At 40.4% G+C, this 18889-nt stretch overlaps 1 protein-coding gene and 1 long non-coding RNA gene across 5 annotated transcripts in view; one reads left to right on the top strand and one right to left on the bottom strand.

The window, feature by feature from the left end:
* Nucleotides 1-18889, bottom strand: part of LOC123811764 — a 65274-nt gene that overhangs the window by 12773 nt on the left and 33612 nt on the right. The gene's annotated exons all lie outside the window — the stretch shown is intronic.
* KLHL7 (kelch like family member 7) overlaps nucleotides 1-18889 on the top strand; it is a 54366-nt gene that overhangs the window by 5546 nt on the left and 29931 nt on the right. For 3 of the 4 annotated variants that reach the window (XM_045828220.1, XM_045828223.1, XM_045828222.1), the window contains exons 2-5: nucleotides 11945-12047; nucleotides 12933-13026; nucleotides 13289-13413; nucleotides 17550-17725. In XM_045828220.1, the coding sequence (XP_045684176.1) occupies nucleotides 11945-12047; nucleotides 12933-13026; nucleotides 13289-13413; nucleotides 17550-17725 (498 nt within the window). Of the gene's footprint in view, nucleotides 1-8152; nucleotides 8461-11944; nucleotides 12048-12932; nucleotides 13027-13288; nucleotides 13414-17549; nucleotides 17726-18889 lie in introns of all 4 variants that reach the window. The other variant, XM_045828221.1, reaches the window with a different exon arrangement.

Raw genomic sequence — 18889 nt, 5'->3', positions numbered from 1 at the left:
ACCTAAAAAAGATAGAAAAATTTCAACTAAACAACCTAATCCTGTATCTACAAGAACTAGAGGAATAACAACAAAGTCCAAAGCAAGTAGAAGACAGGAAGTATTCAAAATCAGAGCAGAATAAGTAACATAGAGACTAAAAGAACAATTCAAAGGATCAATAAACCCAGGAGCTGGTTCTTTGAAAGATAAACAAAATTGACAAGCCTTTAATGAGACTCATCAAGAAAAAGAGAGGACCCAAATAAATAAAATCAGAAATGAAAGGGGAGAAATTACTACTGATACCACAGAAATATAAAGGGTTGTAAGAAATCACTACAAATAACTATATGCCAAGAAATCTGAAAACCTGAGTGACATGGACAAATTTCTAGAAACATACAATTCTCCAAAAACAACTCAAGAAACATAAAGCCTGAATAGACTGATAACAGCTGGGGAAATTGAAGCAGTGATCAAAAAACTCCTAGCACACAAAAGCCCTGGACTGTACAGCTTCACAGGAGAATTTTACCAAACATTTAGGGAAGAGCTTACCCCAATCCTTCTCAAACTATTCTAAAAATCCAAAAAGAGAGAAGACTCCCAAGCTTTTTTTTTTAAGATTTTATTTATTTATTTTTAGATAGGGGAAACAGCAATGTGTGGTTGCTTCTTACTCACCCCCTACTGGGGATGTGGCCCACAACCCAGGCATCTGCCCTAGACTGGGAATCAAACCAACAACCCTTTGGTTCACAGTCAGCACTCAATCCACTGAGCCACACCAGCCAGGGTGCAAACTCTTTTTATGAGGCCAGTACTACCCCAATTCCAAAGCCAGATAAAGACACAACAAAGAAAGAAAACTACAGGCCAATATCACTGATGAACATAGTTGATAAAATCCTCAATAAAATATTGGCAAATGGGATCCAGCAATTCATTAAAAAAATCATACACCATGATCAAGTGGGATTCATCCCAGGGATGCAAAGATGGTACAACATAAGCAAATCAATAATTGTAATACATCACATAAACAAGATGAAAAACAAAAAAAATCACATGATCATATTCAATATGCCAAAAAGCATTTGATAAAGTACAGCACCCATTTATGATGAAAACACTCAGCAAAGTGGGCGTAGAGGGAGCATCCTTCAACATAATAAAGGCCGTACATAAGAAGCCTGCAGCCAGCACCATACTCAACAGGCAAAAAGTAAAAGCTTGCCATCTAAGATCAGGAACAAGCCAAGGGTGTCCCCTTTCACCACTTGTATTCAACATTTTATTGGAAGCCCTAGCCACAGCAATCAGACAAGAAAAAGGAGTAAAAGATATCCAAATTGGAAAGGAGGAAGTAAAACTGTCATTGTTTGCAGATGATATGATAGTGTACATAGAAAACCCTAAAGACTCCACGAAAAAACTACTAACCTAATAAGTGAACTTGGCAAAAACAGCAGGATGCAGTTAATATTCAGAAATCAAAGGTATTTTTGTATATGAACAATGAATTAGCAGAAACAAATTGGGGAGGGGGGATCCCATTTTATAGCAACAAGAAAAAAAGTACCTAGGAATAAACTTAACCAAGAAGGTAAAAGACCTATACTCAGAAAATTACAGAACACTAAAGAAAGAAACTAAGGAAAACACAAATAAATGGAAGCATATACCATGTTCATGAACTAGAAAAATTAACATCATTAAAATGTCCATACTACCCAAAACAATCTACAGATTCAATGCAATCCCTATTAAAATATCAATGACATTTTCCACAGATATAGAACAAATATTTCAAAAATGTATGTGGAACCATAAATGACCCCAAGTAGCATCAGCAATTTTGAGAAAGAAGAACAAAGCCAAAGAGATCACAATACCTGATATCAAACTGGATTAAGAGGCCACTGTAATCAAAACAGTCTGGTACTGGCATAAGAACAGACACAGATCAACAGAACAGAATAGAGAGTGCAGAGATAAGCCCCATATCTCTATGGTCAATTTATATTTGACAAAGTGGGCAGGAGCATAAAATGGAATGAAATAGCCTTTTCAATAAATGGTGCTGGGAGAGCTGGACAAGTACATGCAAAAAAATGAAACTAGACCACCAACTTACATTATACACCAAAATAAACTCAAGATGGATAAAAGACTTAAATATAAGTCATGACACCATAGAAGTCCTAGAGAAGAACAGAGGGAGGAAAATATCAGATATCCCATGCAACAATATTTTCACCTATACATCCCCTAGGGGAGGAGTGTCAAACTCATTTTCACCAGGGGCCACATCAGCCTCCCTTCAGAGGGCCAAATGTAATTTCAGCTCCTTAACAGTTAAGGAGTAGTTATATTTATGCAATCCTAAAATTATTTCTGCCCTTTGAAGGCAACTGTGAGGCTGATGTGGCCCCCAATGAAAATGCTTTTGACACCCCTGCCCTCAGGTAAGGGATATAAGGGAAAGAATAAACAAATGGGACTACATCAAATTAAAAAGCTTCTGCATGGCTAAAGAAAATATCAAATAAATGAAAAGGGAATGAACTGTATGGGAAAACATATTTGCCAATGTTACCTCAGACAAGGGTTTGATCTCCAAGATATACAAAAGACTCACATGACTCCACACCAGAAGATAATCCAATTAAAAATGGGCAAAGGACCTGAACAGACATTTCTCCAAGGAGGATATACAGAGGACCCAGAGACATATGAAAGGATGCTCAACAACACTAGCCATCAGAGAGATGCAAATTAAAACCATAAAGAAATACCACTTCACACTGGTCAGAATGGCCATCATTAAGAAACCAACAAACAAGTGCTGGCAAGGCTGTGGAGAGAAGGAAACCCTAGTACACTCTTGGTGGAAATGCAGACTGGTGCAGCCACTGGAAAAAGGTATGGAATTTCCTAAAAAAAAAAAACTGCCTTTTGACCCAACAATTCCACTGCTGGGATTATACCCTAAGAATCCTGAAACACCAATTCAAAAGACCCTATGCACCCCAATGTTCATAGCAGCACAATTTACAATAGCAAAGTGCTGGAAACAGCCTAAGTGCCCATCAATAAACGAGTGAATTAAAGTACTGGTACATTTACACAATGGAATACCACACAGCAGAAAGAAAGAAGGAACTCCTACCCTTTGCAACAGCATGGGTAGAACTAGAGAATATTATGCTAAGTGAAATAATCCAGATGATGAAAGATAAATACCATATGATCTCACCTATAAGTGGAACCTAATCAACAAAACAAATGAGCCAAATAGAACCAGAGACATGGAAATAAAGAACAAACTGGCAGTGACCAGAGGGGAGGAGGGAAGGGATTATGGGGGAATGAAGGGGTTGGGTCAAGTTAAGGAAAATGTATATAGGACCCATGGACATGGACAACAGGGTGGGAATTGACTACAGAAGCAGGGGGATGGCAGGGCAGGGGAAAGCAATGGAGAAAAAAAGACAACTGTAATTGAACAACAATTTTAAAAAAATACTATTGTGTCTTAGTTTTTTATTAAAGACAATAGTATGTTTCTGAGATTTACCTATATTGTTTTGTTTAGCTCTAGTTCATCCCCATTGTACGAGGTCTGTCCAGAAGGTATCCAGCCATGTAATAGGAAAAATAGAGACACTTATTGAAGAAGGAACAAGAAACATTGTACACAGGACAATGATGCCTCAGTCCCATTCAAAGCAGGCACTTTGGGACCTCACACAATTCTCCCAATCACCATCAGCTGCCCTATCGTATTTTCCTGAATTTTATCAATATTCTGAAATCTCTTCCCTTTCAACAGTGATTTTACTTTTGGGAAAAGCCAGAGAAGTTGCAGGGCACGAAATTTGGGCTGTAGAGGGGGCTGAATCATCTGGGTGATTTGATGTTTCACCAAACAACACTGCATGAGACATGACGCATGTTCAGGCTTAACAAAATTTGATGCAGATTTGTTGCTCTATTTGCTCAGTCATTTTGAATGTGATGGCCACACAGTACACTTGCTCACTCAACAGTGTCTACCACCCCCACTGACCAGTACAGTGAAGGCATCATTGTTCACACATGCACAATCCAGTCCACTCTCCTGGGCTGCCAGTTACATCAGTGTCCCACAAACCATTCTCATTATATTAACAGTGGCTGAACTTTTTCCAGACCTTGTACATAGTATTCCATTGTATAAATACACCACAATTTATTCATTCTATCATCATGGATATTTGGGTTACTTTCACCTCCAGAAAGACTTAATTGCTGAGATCAAAACCAATTTTTTTAAGTTAATCATTAAGCATAATAGTGAGGGGGAACCTCTTCCATCCCTTGGTTGCCAGGCTAGTTCCAGCTGCAGAGAAACCATTCTGTGTATACAAATTATATGAAATAAGATCATTGAAAATGGATTCTGCTGATTAAAGAAAAAAGTTGAAAACTACTGGTGTATCTTTTCCCTGAAAGGAGAATGTACTGTGTGTGCATCTGTATCTCCACCTATGTGTGGTGTTGGGAACAGGGCAAAGGGACTGAGAGTGGGAAGGGGAGAATATTTCTAACTTTCTTCGCCAAAAGGAGAGGAAATGAGGTCTTGAGCTTAAATCTCTTCCTAATTTTGTCCAGTGTGTGTGTGTGTATGAGAGAGATTCTAATCTAAGTTAGAGCCTAAGACATTGCTGTTTTATTAACAATGAGGTTACTCTGTTGAGACCCACATACTTCCTTAAGCAGGACCATGACGTGTGTCTCATGGTAAACTCTGTAAACTAGATTTGAGCCCAGCCATCTTTTTATTCCCCTGAAGGACAAAAAATATATACAGATTCTGAAATTTAAATTATTGGGGTGTACAGAGGTGAAGAGAAAAAACTATCTACGGGCTTCTCAAGCACTGTGCAGTTGTCCAGCTTTATCTCATTAGAAAAGCACGGCACATGGGGGATTCCCAAGTCCTGGCCCGCCTGTCAAGAGTATGTTTCATTGTGTCTCATTTGGACGTGGATCTTCACATAAACTCCCTTGTTGGTACAGTTCAGACACCAGGGTCCCACCCCACTCCCAGCAGAAGTTAGCTGGACCGAGCCCCTGTAAGTTCTTGTTTCCAAGTTTGCTCGGTCTTTTAGGTTGTCTGTCTTCTTGCTGGCACAGAAAGTGTGGTTCTGTCTTCAGTGCTGATGAGGCATCCTCTGGCAACGATTGTTCTTTTGTGTATCCTCTGAAGACCCATTTAGGACGCTACTTAAGTCCTTACTCCAGAAAGCTTTGAAATGGACAGTTATCTATTAAATTAACTCCAGACTGGAAGTTCACTTCTATTTCCCATCTCAAGTTTTCCTCAAGATATCATTCATAGTGTTCCAGCTTGTCTGCAGTAAATCACATGACAGCTGAAAGCACTTCATCTAATTCCATACCAGCAACGTAAAGTCTCCCAAATTTGACTTTTATGAACCTTCTTATTAAATTACCACATCTGTGATCTCCCTAATGTAAATTCAAATGAAAGCAATTGAGTTGCAAATGTCTGCTCTCCCTGGTTTCGTGCACTGCTCAGCCTCAGCAACGAGGCATTTGCTTAAGTGTTTGGGTAGCAGGACAGCTTCTTCAGCAGCCGCAGCGTGGACTGTCTGCCATTGGAATAGATTTAATTTAATACCTCCAAAGGTGCATTTCTCCAGCTTCAAAGTAGTCAGTGCCACATGTTTTATTGCACATCAAAGGGACTCTGGAACTCTTAAAATTAGCACAGCATCACCCCCCACCTCCACAAACCTGAAGAGAGCCAAGTAAATCTCCCATCTCTATAATAAATAGTGCAGCTGTTGACACATTATTATACAGTCCTAACCCACACTATTGTTCCCAGCCAAAAACAGAACACAAACTTCAGTTTCTGAAGGAACCGAGGGTTTTCAAAGAAAATGTAAGAGAATCTTGGCTTTTGGTTCTGACAGGTTGCCAGTCTGTCACTGTAATGAGAGGCTCTGAGACTGAACTCAGCTGGGAGGAATCACTTCACAACAGCTAATAGAGACACTGTGTTTACCATATAGAGAAGGAATTTCATTTGTGCATAATAATGTTTCAGTGGCATAAGACACATTGTTTTCTTGGGCAAAATGTTAGACATTTGCCAGTGAGATTTACTCAGCTGCCAGGGTCTGCTAGAGTTTTCCCCTTTTCCCTGTTGTCCATCCTACACATTTAAAGTTTAATTTTTATTTATTTCTTTAATCTTGTGTTCCTGGCTACCCAGGGCTAAAAGGATTGAGTTCTGTCTTGTGACAAAACCTTCCCTCCCTCTTGTGAAAAGAGTACTCTGTGTTTGTAGCAGGCACAGAACAGCGTTTGTGCCCACGCATTCTCTCCAGTTCTGACCCTTCTGGTTGTTCTGCATGTTTGTGTCCCCATTATGATGCCGTCTTGCTGTTACGTTCCTTATATCGGTTAATGCTGTCTCTTGGAGGGGTCTTTTCTCTTGTCCCCTCCATCTGTCTCACCTGAAGGACCTCTAACAGATTGCTGTAAGGCCTGTGTTCCCCATAGGGACCAGTATGGCCTTTACTGTGTGCTCTTCAAAACCTTGTCTTTCCTCATTATCTGAGTTTTCCAAACCTTGGGAACTTAGTGGTAGCAGACATATTCCTTTCTGTCACCTGTTTGTGTCAAAATGGTCTATAGTCCTTTGTTCCTTTCCGACAGCGCCCACTGAATTGTTAACCTGTTTAAGTTGAATACTTTTCCTTTCTGTATCCTGTAGAGGTAACATTGTTTAGATCAGAATACCTGCCTTCCTTTTCCTTGGCTTTTCATTTTGGGCCCAGGTGTCCGTTTGCTAACTGCTTCTCCCCTGGTGCCTTTCTTACAGACTTTGCCGTGGTGGAAAATAAGAGGTCTGTGTGTTCAGGACTGACTCACTTGCTCAAGCCAGGCTTCACCACCCCCAGTTAGGTACTTCCAGTTATGGGGAAGTCCAGCATCAAACCTTGACCTGGACTATGTATGGGTTACTTGGCTTCCCTTTAATGTAACCTGCTACTCTCCCTTAAAGTCTTATTCCCACAGACTTCCCAGGTATGTTCCATTCCTGTCTTCCCACCCATATCACCTTATAAATTACCTAATAAATTCATAAAATACTGTGTTGCTGATCTTCCTTTTCCCCTTTCAAATCTATCTGGACTTACTCTAATTGCCTGTTGTAACTGCCCTAGCCTCTAAGGGCAGCCCTCTCGTTAGGTTTGTGATTTCTTAACTTTAGCTTTAACCTTCAAAAGCTTCCCAGGTCCAGGCTTTTTCTGAGAGAACTGCTTTAATCTATTCCTGAATTATTCTATTATATCTCTTTGATCCTTATCACCTTTCTTGAATAAATAGCAAAAATAACTCTTTCCTAGTTCCATGATTAAAGAGCAGTTATACCAAAGTGTATCTCCTTTCCCTTCAAAACTGTTTGGCCTAATTTATCCCATGTTTCCCTTAAAAAAGGGAAATCCCCTTTTTCCTTTATTAATCCAGGTATCTTCCTTTGTTTTCTTTCACTCTCCCACTTGCCTTTTTGTGATGATATGTATGTGTAAATCTAATGCTGTTTATTTTGCTTTTCTGAATAAACATGATTCTTAAAGAGGCTTTTTAAATATTTCTCTTAGCCTTTGGGTTTATTTTGGCTTTGTTGAGGCTTTTCTAGTATGTCTGTCCAGTCAAGAAGATGATTTGCCCCTATAAAAATAAGGGCTCCATTCCCTTTTATTTTTTCAGTGATTCAAATCCACCACCCAGCTGTAGGTGAGTCTACAGTCTGCTCAGGTATTTAGACTAAGGGCCAACTTGAAATTTCACTGAGAGGGACTGATTGTGGAACCTGTTGACAAGCTACATAAATCCAAAGGTTAGTGACTCCTCAGTCCTCTCCTTGGGATACACTGAAGAATGGCATTTGGGACAGCTGATTGCGTGCCTCCACCTAACGCCAGCACATTGTGTTAAAAGCTAGAACCTCATACAGTGCTGTGGAGCTTACACGAACCCTAGCTGCCTTTGGCGATTCTTTCTGACAAACTCATAGAGGGTAAAAGGTCATTCCACCTACACATGCCTAAAATGCTTGCCTGTCTTGATGTCTTTCCTGATAAAGGATCTCTTCTAACACTTGAAGGCACTAAAGCAACATCAAAATTTCTGTCTCCCTCCACGGTGCTTTGGTTATCTCTGCGTATGGACTTGAGAAGCTTCTTCCACTGATGTTCTAAACATTTGAGAAGTAGACACAGAAGACGGCTAAGTTAATGGTGACAGTCTGGAGAACGTGGCTTTGACCTGAGCATAAAACTGGGCTTCCTCTCCTTTCTCCCATGAACAAAATTTACCCACCGGCCTGAGGCAGAGCAGCCTGAGGAATGGGCGCAGTCCTGTCCTGCCTCAGGAGCAAGTCTGCCCCAAGAGGTAATGTTTCACTTTCGGGGCAGGTTTATGGAGGAAGAGTGAGTCAGGAGGTCTGGCTCTGTGTGACCGCTGCCCTGCTCCTGTCCATCCTGTAGTCACTCTTCCACAAGTGACAGGCTGAGAAAAGAACTGCAACTTCCTACCCAGTGCTTACCTTCCCCAGAGGAAGAAGGAATACATCAAGAGCCAAAAATCTAATGTTTCCACTAAAAGTGTAACAGCCATCCCAGTACATTTTTTTCAGTTATCTGATCTCTCACTACATTTTTAAATTAATAGACTGGGGTTTTTTTTAGAGCAGTTTTAGATTTTCAGGAAAATGGAGCCAAAGGACAAGGTTTCCAGTTGCCCCATCCCCACAGTTTCCCCTGTTATTAACATCTTGCATTAGTAGAGTGCATTTGTTAGAACTGATGAGCCAACATTGTTACATTACTAACCACAGTCTACGTTCCGGTTCACTCTTTCTGTTGTACATTCTATGACTTTTGATGGATGTATAATGACATGTATCCACTGCTACAGTATTATACAAATAGTTTCACTCCCCTAAACTTTATCTGGGCTCCACCCTCTCACCACATTTTTGAAATGGTATCTTTATCATATACTAAATTCCTGCTTGTTTCAAACTTGAATGAGAATGCCTCTCCTGTTTCACCATTAAATGTGATGTTTGCTGTTGATTTCTGATGAATGGCCTTTGCTATACAGACACATCATTTTCTTTATTAAAGAGCCTCAGGAAATGAATTTTTAATTTTATCCAACACGCCTTTTCTATGTATTGAAGTTTTCCTACAGGATGTTTTTCTCTTTTAACCTGACAATATGATTAATCGCATTAATAGAATTGTTTTTTGGAATGTGCCTTGCATTCCTAGAACAGTATTTGACTAATACCCTGTTGAATTCAGTTTGCAAATATTTGGCATATCTGTAATTAAGTCCCTAAAGAAAGAAAAAAGTGCAAGGAAAAAGTGACCAAAATAGCAACTGGCAGTTAAAGAAAAAAGAAGACAGCAAGGAAGCATAATAAACAGCATAAAAGAAGGTGCATTTGTAAGGTAAAACATAAGTTATCAGTAACAAATGTGAAGGATTAAACTAAACCCTATTGAAAATAATCTTAGATGGTGAGAACTTAGAGACTGAGTCACGAGAAAATCTGTGCTGTTTATAAGAGACTTAAGATTCAAAAGCTGAAATTAATACAAAGATAGAACTATTGTGGGGGACATAGAGAAATTGCAAGGGTTATTTTTCTTGGTTTATCCAATGAACGTGTATTGTCAACAGGTAGTTTTTTTGTTTAAGTTCTCTTCCATCCACCTAGGACTTGTTACCTCTCACATTCTCCATTTACCTGAGCCTCTTGCTCTTCCCATTTCCTGTCTGTGGATACCCTGCTTCCCCAGATGACTGACAGCAGGAGGGACCTCTCTATAGGTCAGTCCCATCTTTTGTTGAAACCTGTCAGTCTGTTGTAGTACAGTCACATAAATGTTCCACTTGGATATAGAAGATTCCCCCCCCCTCTTTTACACCTCCCCCCCACACACACATTAATATCCAGCTGGAGATTAATCTTAGATTAAGACTAAATGGTTCCATAAAGATCCCTCTGACTTCTCTAATTTCCTCCAGTGCCTATAAATTCCCTCTTCTGGAGCTCCCTGTTGCTGAGTGTGCCTAGGAAAGGTTTTTTGCTACATTTCAGTTTAGCTCTCCCTACGTTTTTTGCAACTTCCCATTAGCAGCCATGGATCCCTGCCCTGTCTGATTTGCTTGCTATTCTATCAATATTCTTTTCCTGTAAAAAAAAATTAAGGTTATTAGATTATTTTTTCCTTTTCCTTTTCCCTTTCCCTTCTCCCTTTCTTTTCCTCTCTTAAGCAATTTGATCAGCTTGTTTTGGTGGCAAATAATTGGTTTGGTTTTTACTACCCGGTTTTTTGTTTTTGTTTTTGTTTGGTGTGATATGTGACAAAATCGCCTAAGAGCTTTGACTATCCTGAACCCCCTCCCCAAATAAAAGGAAATAAAAATTTTAAAATTCAAGATATTATTGGAATAACAATAGCTTTAAGTAATCTGCATATAATTTCCAAGCAACATTTTACGGGCCTTATAAAAAACCTTCAGATAATCCATAAAAGTGACTGTTCATCCTTTAGCCTACTTTTGGGGGCCCATTTCCTTTCTTGGTCTAAGCATTACCATCATATTTGAATTTGTTTATGGAGTAAGGGAGTAGGAGGTATTAGTGATTTATCAGAAATTAGATTAATAGTTCAAGCAAAACACTTTTAAAAATGCAAAATGCTATATCCTCTGAGCTACAAGCCATTATTTAGATTTGTAGGTGATAGATTTTTTTTTCACTCTGAAAAAACTCTTTGCCTCATATTCCCAGTACCTAAAAGAGTGTATCTCAGGCTGTAAATTTTCTCTGAGCCTTACCTGTACATTATAACTTCATTTAAGAAATTAAAATTTTATTTTGCAGAAAGAACATTTGTTTCCTTGAAATTCATCTCTAATGGTTCTAGAGAACCATACATTTTTTTCTTTAATATTCCCTTTTTCCAACATTTTAAGTATTTAATCTAGATTTGTCTTCTTTTAGCAACCTAGAGTGACACCGTTTTGGCCTTGGTCAGAAATCATAATTTAAAGTGACTGATAGACAGCTCTTATCAGAAGTACATCTGAGAGAAGCGTTATTTAAGGAAAGAGTGCTGGATGGACATTGGGTTCATCCGCTCTGTGTATTCTGAGTTGTTTCTCTTTCAAGTCAGGTCTGTGGAGGCTACTCCCGTGGGAGTGCAGCGTGTACTCTGCGTTTTATCAGGGATAGGTCATTTTAAAAAAACAGATTGTTATGTTTGAAAAACCATCAAGGATGTTGTCATTGTGTCATTTACTGTCCCCATAAAAATCTCACTATGATAAATAGCTTAGAATTTGTCCCGGGGCGGGGGGGGGGGGGGGAGAAGGCTTTACTGAGAGATAGTAGACTACTTCTTTCCTGATTATAAAGGTTTTCCTGACTGTCGGGAAGCTCAGTGCCCGATTTTGATACAGCAGACTCATGACAGCAACTCTGTAAATCCTTCCTAAATGGGTCTTGTATTGTAAACAAATTCTGTACTGGAAAAAAGACAATTTAAAAGATTTTATTTATTTCTAGACAAAGGGGAAGGGAGGAAGAAAGAGAGGGAGAGAAACATCACTGTGTGGCTGCCTCTCGCACGCCCCTTACTAGGGACCTGACCCACAGCCCAGCTATGTGCCCCAACTGGGAATTGAACCTGTGACCCTCTGGTTCACAGGCCAATGCTTAGTCCACTGAGGCACACCAGCCCAGGGCATGGATTTAAACAAAATAGAGATGAAGCATTTGACAAGCACCTATTTTATGTGTTTGCTAAACCAGGCCCAATGAGCCACTTTTGATTTTATTTATTTCTCTCTTGATTAGAAAACGTTGTGTGATGTGATCCTTATGGTCCAGGAAAGAAAAATACCTGCTCATCGTGTTGTCCTTGCTGCAGCCAGTCATTTTTTTAACTTAATGTTCACAAGTAAGTATTTTAAGGTCAAACGTATTTATTTTTTGAGAATGAGGTGGGTCAAGATGAAAATATGCCATTTACCCTAATTTTTAAAGGACTTAAGAAAAGAAGGGGAAGAGGTTGAGAAGTGGTCGTGGTGATGATGAATCCCAGGAAACATGTCCTTTCATTAGCCAGAAAGGCCCAAGGTCTTTATTGATGGAGATGGAGCTTCTACTTGAATGCCTAGGGTTTTCTTCTTAATCTTGGGTGGAAAGGCAAGGGAGTAGGTAAACCTTATGACATTTTATCTAGCAAGGTAAACTAAATAAAAATGAGAAATGAAACATGGCACATCATATTGAAAAGAACCCTAGATTTGGAGTTGAGAACTGGGGCCAAGTCCTGGTGCCTCTACTGGGTACTGCTTTAAAATGAGCTTGATCAGGCTGTGAAACATATCTGTCTCAAGTTCCCTCTCTGATGCTCTGGCCACCTGCCAGGGTTTGGGGGAAGAATGTGAGCTTTGCTGGTTGTAGCTGGCTATATATAATGGTCATGGTTCTCATAGGTTTGTTCTAGCTGCATCAGAGGCATTTTGCTCACAGCAATTTAAAAGAGTGCTCCTAAATTATTCTAGGAGTTGGGAAAATACTGACTCTAGTTTTAGGTTTCTGTTCACTTGGGCTTTTTTTAAATAAGTACACTAATTCACTAACTTCTTAGATTGTTTTAATTTAAGGTGAATCTCATGTATGGAGAATTACATTGCGTTTTATCAATATTATAGGGATTTTGGGCTTTCTCGGGTATTTTCCGGCAAAGTCTCTGTCCAGTTCCCTACACCTGGCCTGGCCTGGCCTGGCCCCTAAGCAGTCGTGCCTGTGCCATTCATGTTTCTCATCTCTATTGCAGCTAACATGCTCGAGTCAAAGTCCTTCGAGGTAGAACTCAAAGATGCCGAACCTGACATCATTGAACAACTTGTGGAATTTGCTTATACTGCTAGGTAAGTGTACAAGAATCATTTCTGTTGTGGAGGGGTAAGATTGGGATCCCAAACACAAATAAATGTGTTCCACATTCTTCAGAATGAAAAACTTTTAAGGATTGGGGGTGGAGGGATGGGGGAGATCCTCTGCCGTACTAATTCAAGGACTGAAAAGTTTAACTTTTTGCTTAATTTCAGGGACTAGTGGGATGCATTCTGTAGCAGCATTGTTTAAATAAAAAGCTGTAGGAGATTAATATTCACTTTAACTTATTTACAGAATTTCTGTGAATAGCAACAACGTTCAGTCTTTATTAGATGCAGCAAACCAGTACCAGATTGAACCTGTGAAGAAAATGTGTGTTGATTTTTTGAAAGAACAAGTTGATGCTTCAAATTGTCTTGGTAAGAAATTAGATTTCCGTTTTTTAAAAAAAAATTCATTGTGTATTTTAGTAAAGGAAAAAATGTGCTTATAAGCGTCCTCATTTAATTTTAAAGACATTGTTCAGCAGAAATGTTTCTAGTCATGCATCTTAAGAAGAGCTCAGGGAAGTGCATATGACTTAGGCAGCAGTGAGCCCGTTAAATACTGTATCGTGTTTTCCAAAATATAAAATAGCTTTAATGATGAGTTTTTGTTTATCGAGACAAGGAGTAAGGGTTGCATCTGGTGGAGGTGTGTGATGGACGATAACATACACAAGAGTGTTTACCTTCGTTGAAGCCCTCATGACGCCTGGGGTTTGTCACAGATGAGGAAACTGAAGTTATGCAATGTGCTGAGGTCACATAGTATAGCTAGTATGTGGAAGAGCTGGGGCTGGAATTCAAGCAATCTTATTCTTGCCTGAGACACTGCGCTGCCTCTCCACACTGTCGGACAACGAGTGCTGGCGAAGATGTGCAGAAAACGGAGCCCTTGTGCAGTGCTGGTGGGAACGCAGCTTGGTGCGGCCACTGGAAAGCAGTGTGCCGTTGCCTCAGAAAATTAAAAATGAACTAACTACTGTAGGACCCAGCATTTCCATTTCTAGGACTACATCCAAAGACACCTGAAACGCTAATTCAAGAGAATATATGTGCTGCTGTGTTCATTGCAGCGTCATTTACAATAGCTGAGATTTGGAGGCAGCCCAGCTGTCCATCAGTGGGTGAGAAAGGTGTGGTGCAATTACACAATGGGATACTACTTGGCCATAAAAAGAAAAAGAAAATGTTACCCTTTGTGACAGCATGAAGGGACCTGGAGAGCATTATGCTAAGAGAAATAAGCCAGTCAGAGAAAGACAAATACCATATGATTTCACTCATATGTGGAATCTAATGCACAAAATAAACTAACAAAATAGAAACAGATTCATAGATAGAGAACAGACTGACAGTTGTCAAAAGGGAGGGGACTTACAGGGCTGGGTGAAAAAGGTGAAGGAATGAAGAAAAAAGGGGATGTAGAAGAGGGTGAAGGGGGATAAATGGTGATGGAAGGAAATGTGACTTGGGGTGATAAACACAGAATACAATATACAGATAATGCAGTATAGAATTGTACACCTGAAACTTATATAATTTGATTAATGAATGCCGCTCCAATAAATTCAACAAAAAAGAAAATATTTTGTACTTGATACCAGGAGAAGCAGAGAAAGTTGATGATAGTTTTCCGGAGTGTGGTGTGGTATGCTCTCCACTGTGAGATCATGCTTAGCAGCACGTGAATGAACATCCAGATCTCTGTAATTACATTTTCCTGCCCTCTCTGTGATTCAGAGGGGAAGAGGATCAGCGTAGGAGTGCTAGGACAGCAGAAGGGGGAGAGAAAGGAGAGAGAGAGAGGCCTGGGAACCCAGCCAGCGCAAAGGTTTCTGACCACAGGGGAGATGAGGGGCGCTGATGTCAGGAGGCCAAAGGCTGGGGCAGGGGGCTCCTGGAGATGCTCGAGAAGTTTTGCAGGCCTTGTCAGTTCCCCCTTGTCTGGGCTCCCCTCCTAGACCATGTCATTACTCCATCTGGCACACACCTCCACTGTGAGAAAAGGCAGGTAGAATGAAAACAGAATAAGTTTTAGGGAGGGGAAAAAAACAGGCAAAGGGCTGAGAATGAGATTGTTGCTGTATCCAGAAAAGGAACTGGACCAGATGGAGCAGAAGGGGAAACAGCTGTGCAGGTGAACGTGCTAATGGAATTTTTTTAAAGATAGCCATTGGTTTACAGTGAAAAGATCCCCATCTTAGGAAATAAAAGACCAGCCTTCGCTCCTGACAGTGACACTCAGGAATGAATCCCTCTATCTCTCTGGGCCATAACTTGGGGTTCCATTCATTAATAAGATCTAAGTTTATTTCCCCTTATATAAATACATATGCTCAAAAAATTATTACAAAAAGGATTTTAAAGAAGCGTTTGGAAGATGATGGCTTGAAGTATGTCTCCCTAACTCCCTAGCACTCTAAATTTCATACTGGGGCGACTGAACTAGTATGGAGGAGTCGATGTGGCAGTACAAAGCACAGTGTGGAACCCCAGGCAAGTCTGTGCTAACTACTTAAGGTTTGGGCTTTGAAGAGACCATGTAGGAGTCTTACCTCTGGATGCCTTCCTTCGTCATTGATTACAACCCTGGGAGGAAGGGCAGCTTGGCAGCCTAGAAGGGAGCCTGATAATCTGGCTGAGCCTGGGGCAAAGACAGGCCCAGCCAGCTGAGCCAAGTGCAGCTACTCAGTGGCCCCGGGAAGTGCTCCAGCCTGCTTTCTCTAAGCCCTGAGCTCTCCCTGACAGCTTATTAGAGAACACCTCTCTTATTTTTCATCGCTTGTCAATTTCAGACTGCAACAATCTGACTTCTATGAGTGTTAAAGGAATCCATGACAGCTGACAGAATTAGGCAAAGGTCATATGTATAAAGTTAAAGGAAACTCAGTCATTTAGGGACAGGAACTCTAGCTAAACAGCCAAAATGAATGGCTCCTACAGTCAAATTTAATGTAAGAAATGGAAGAGAACTTAAAATAGAAAGGGTGCATTTGAAGGGGGAAAACATGATTTGTCATGCAATTCAATTGAATTAAAACATAAGACAGAATTCCTGAAAATCAAAATAAAGATCAAACACGAAATTGCTTCATGATACAAAACAAAAATGCAAAGCAATGGAAACTATTACAGAAAAGAGAAATGACATGGAAAGAAGATACGGGGCACTAGTGTGAAGCAGGAACTTTAGAATGAATAGGAAAGGCAATAATTTAGTGAAGGTCTGAGTACACAGTCCCTCTAGAATTTTACAGTGTTTTCCAGATCTTATCAGATGTATTGGTCACACCTAATTTGAGCTTTTTTTCAAATCTGTCTTAATAAACCTTAAGATTAGTTTTTATAGAAACAACTACTTTTTACATTCCTATTGAGCTGTGTAATATTTGATTAGATTGCATAATTGCAACAAATTCAACTGCCAAAACCTAGTCAGTAAACAAATACTGGTTCTTGGTGAAAATGTCATCTCCCTGATGGGAGCAAAAGTATACATGTAGGTGACTACTCACCATGAAAACTTCCCATGCCCGGCTTCCGTCAGTACATTTAAAACTGGCAGCTGAGATGACAAGTTCATTAGCGGGCCTCAATTAAGAGAACCTTTATGGTATAAATATGAAAGCTTCAAAACTCTATCTGAAGACAACATGAAGAAGTTAAAACATGGAAAATCAAGGTAATGAACTGAAAAAATTTATCTCATGACTTTGAAGGGAGATCACATACAATACTCAATGATTGTATTTAGGAGAGAGGTTGGCAAGCTTTTTCTATAAAGGGCGAGACAGTATTTCAGGCCTTGTGTCACATGTGGTCCTTGTCACTCCTTGTCATCCTTCTCCTGCTGCCTTCCACTCTCCTCTGCCTCCCCTCTTCCTCCTTCTCACCTGCCCGTTTTCTTTTACACTTTAAAAATATAAACAAATAGTCTTAGCTGCTGACCCATAGACAATAAGTACTTTGCAGACTCCTAATAATGTGACATTAATAATCAATTAATAACTTCTCTCCCAAACAAAAATTAAAATAGCTAGGAAAAGGCTGAATGGAAGTATATAGGGTTTCTATGAAGAAAACTGTATAATTACACTGAGAATCACGAAATCTGAATAAATGCAGATCTGCCGTGTTTCCAGTTGGAGCTCCTCCAGACTGCTGAACAGTCAGTTGCCTGCCCCCAAAGTAATCTAAAAATTAGTGTGATCCTAATTAAAATCATGTCAGGGTTTTAAAAAGTAGGGTGTGATAAGCTTGCTTTAAAACTAATATGCAAGAGAAACTGTTTAATAGTAGCCAAGAAAAGTTGGAAAAGACACTGAAGGGGACTTGTTCTGCAAACTGTCAGAATCCGCCGTACATCAGATGGCATGACAGATAGACAAGTCAGCGGAGCAGAAAGGAACCCAGACTGAGGAGATCCGTGCAGACTTCCTGGAGTCATGGTTTATCTTCGACGCCTGTTTGGTTTTCTGCAAAGTGACTCTCCATTGTCGTTCTGCATCCAGGAATAAGTGTGCTAGCGGAGTGTCTGGACTGCCCTGAACTGAAAGCCACTGCGGATGACTTTATCCATCAGCATTTTACTGAAGTTTACAAAACCGATGAATTTCTACAACTCGATGTCAAGCGAGTGACACATCTCCTCAACCAGGACACTCTGACTGTGAGAGCAGAAGACCAGGTGACTACATTGCCTTCTCACATTTTTCTTAGTAAAAATATTGTTATTGATTTCTTATGCTTTGTGGTGGGATACGTGACAAGGAAAAGAATATTATTAGGAGAGAATGCGTTTTTTTACATTAGTGTCCCAAAGTCTGTTTCATAAGAAAATTAAGTCTTGGGTGCTTGTGATGCCTGGCTATATGAGAGCTGGGTCACATAGGAGAGAGAAAGCTATTGGGTGCCCTGGCTGGCAGAGCAGTGCCTCCCGCAAAGGTCTCTATACACTAATCCCCAAAATCTGGGAATAGGTCACCTTCCATGGCAGATGAGACTGTAGAAATGTGCTTACATTGATGATCTTGAGAAGAGGAGATGATCCCGGTGGGCCCATGTAACCACAAGGGTCCTTAGATGGGGAAGAGGGAGACAGAAGACTCTGTGTCAAAATGATGCGATGTGAGAACTTAGCTGGCCGCCGACCGACTTTGGATATGGAGGAAGGGGCCGCAAGCCAAGAAATGCAAGTGGCTGCTAGCTGCTGGCAAAGGCAGGGAAATGGTTTGTCCTCCAGAGCCTTTAGGCTGCCCTGCTGACAGTTGACTGTAGCCCAGTGTGACCCATATTGGACTGTGACCTTCTGAACTGCCACATAAATTATCAGAGGTGTAAGCTGGGCAGAGGCATTGGGGAGTAAGGTGGGATAACACCTTGATATGCAGATATTCACTTAATCCCTCTTTTCAGTCCCACATCCTTCTCTCTGTATTTTAAGCCAGGGAGTTTGTGGTAATTTGTTGTGGCACCATAGGAAACTAATAGAGGAAATGTGAGATCATAGGCTTCGAGTTACTTTTGTTCTAAAGATGCAGGGTTTGCACAGAGCCATGTTCTTTCATCCAGTCCTCTTCATGGCCCGAGTATTAGTTTGCAAGTTCACAGTTTGGACCAGGAAGACCTGACTAGGCAAAAAGAAAAATCTCACTTCCATCGTCAAAATTAATTGGCTTATATGCAGTATGGAAAGGGGAGAAAAAGCAACTTTAGGCTGAAGAAGCCTGACGAACACTACCCACCAGTGGTCAGCCCTGACAAACACTGCCTGCCGGTTAATGCCCTCAGCAATGTTATGTCGACAGGTAGTGTACGCCCTTGATACAATCCAATGAGAACAGCTTGTCAC

Source organism: Phyllostomus hastatus, unplaced genomic scaffold, assembly GCF_019186645.2.
Source record: "Phyllostomus hastatus isolate PE091 unplaced genomic scaffold, TTU_PhHast_1.1 phas_scaffold_78, whole genome shotgun sequence".
In the NCBI taxonomy this organism is placed as follows: Eukaryota; Metazoa; Chordata; class Mammalia; order Chiroptera; family Phyllostomidae; genus Phyllostomus; species Phyllostomus hastatus.
This window is presented reverse-complemented; position numbering and strand designations above follow the sequence as displayed.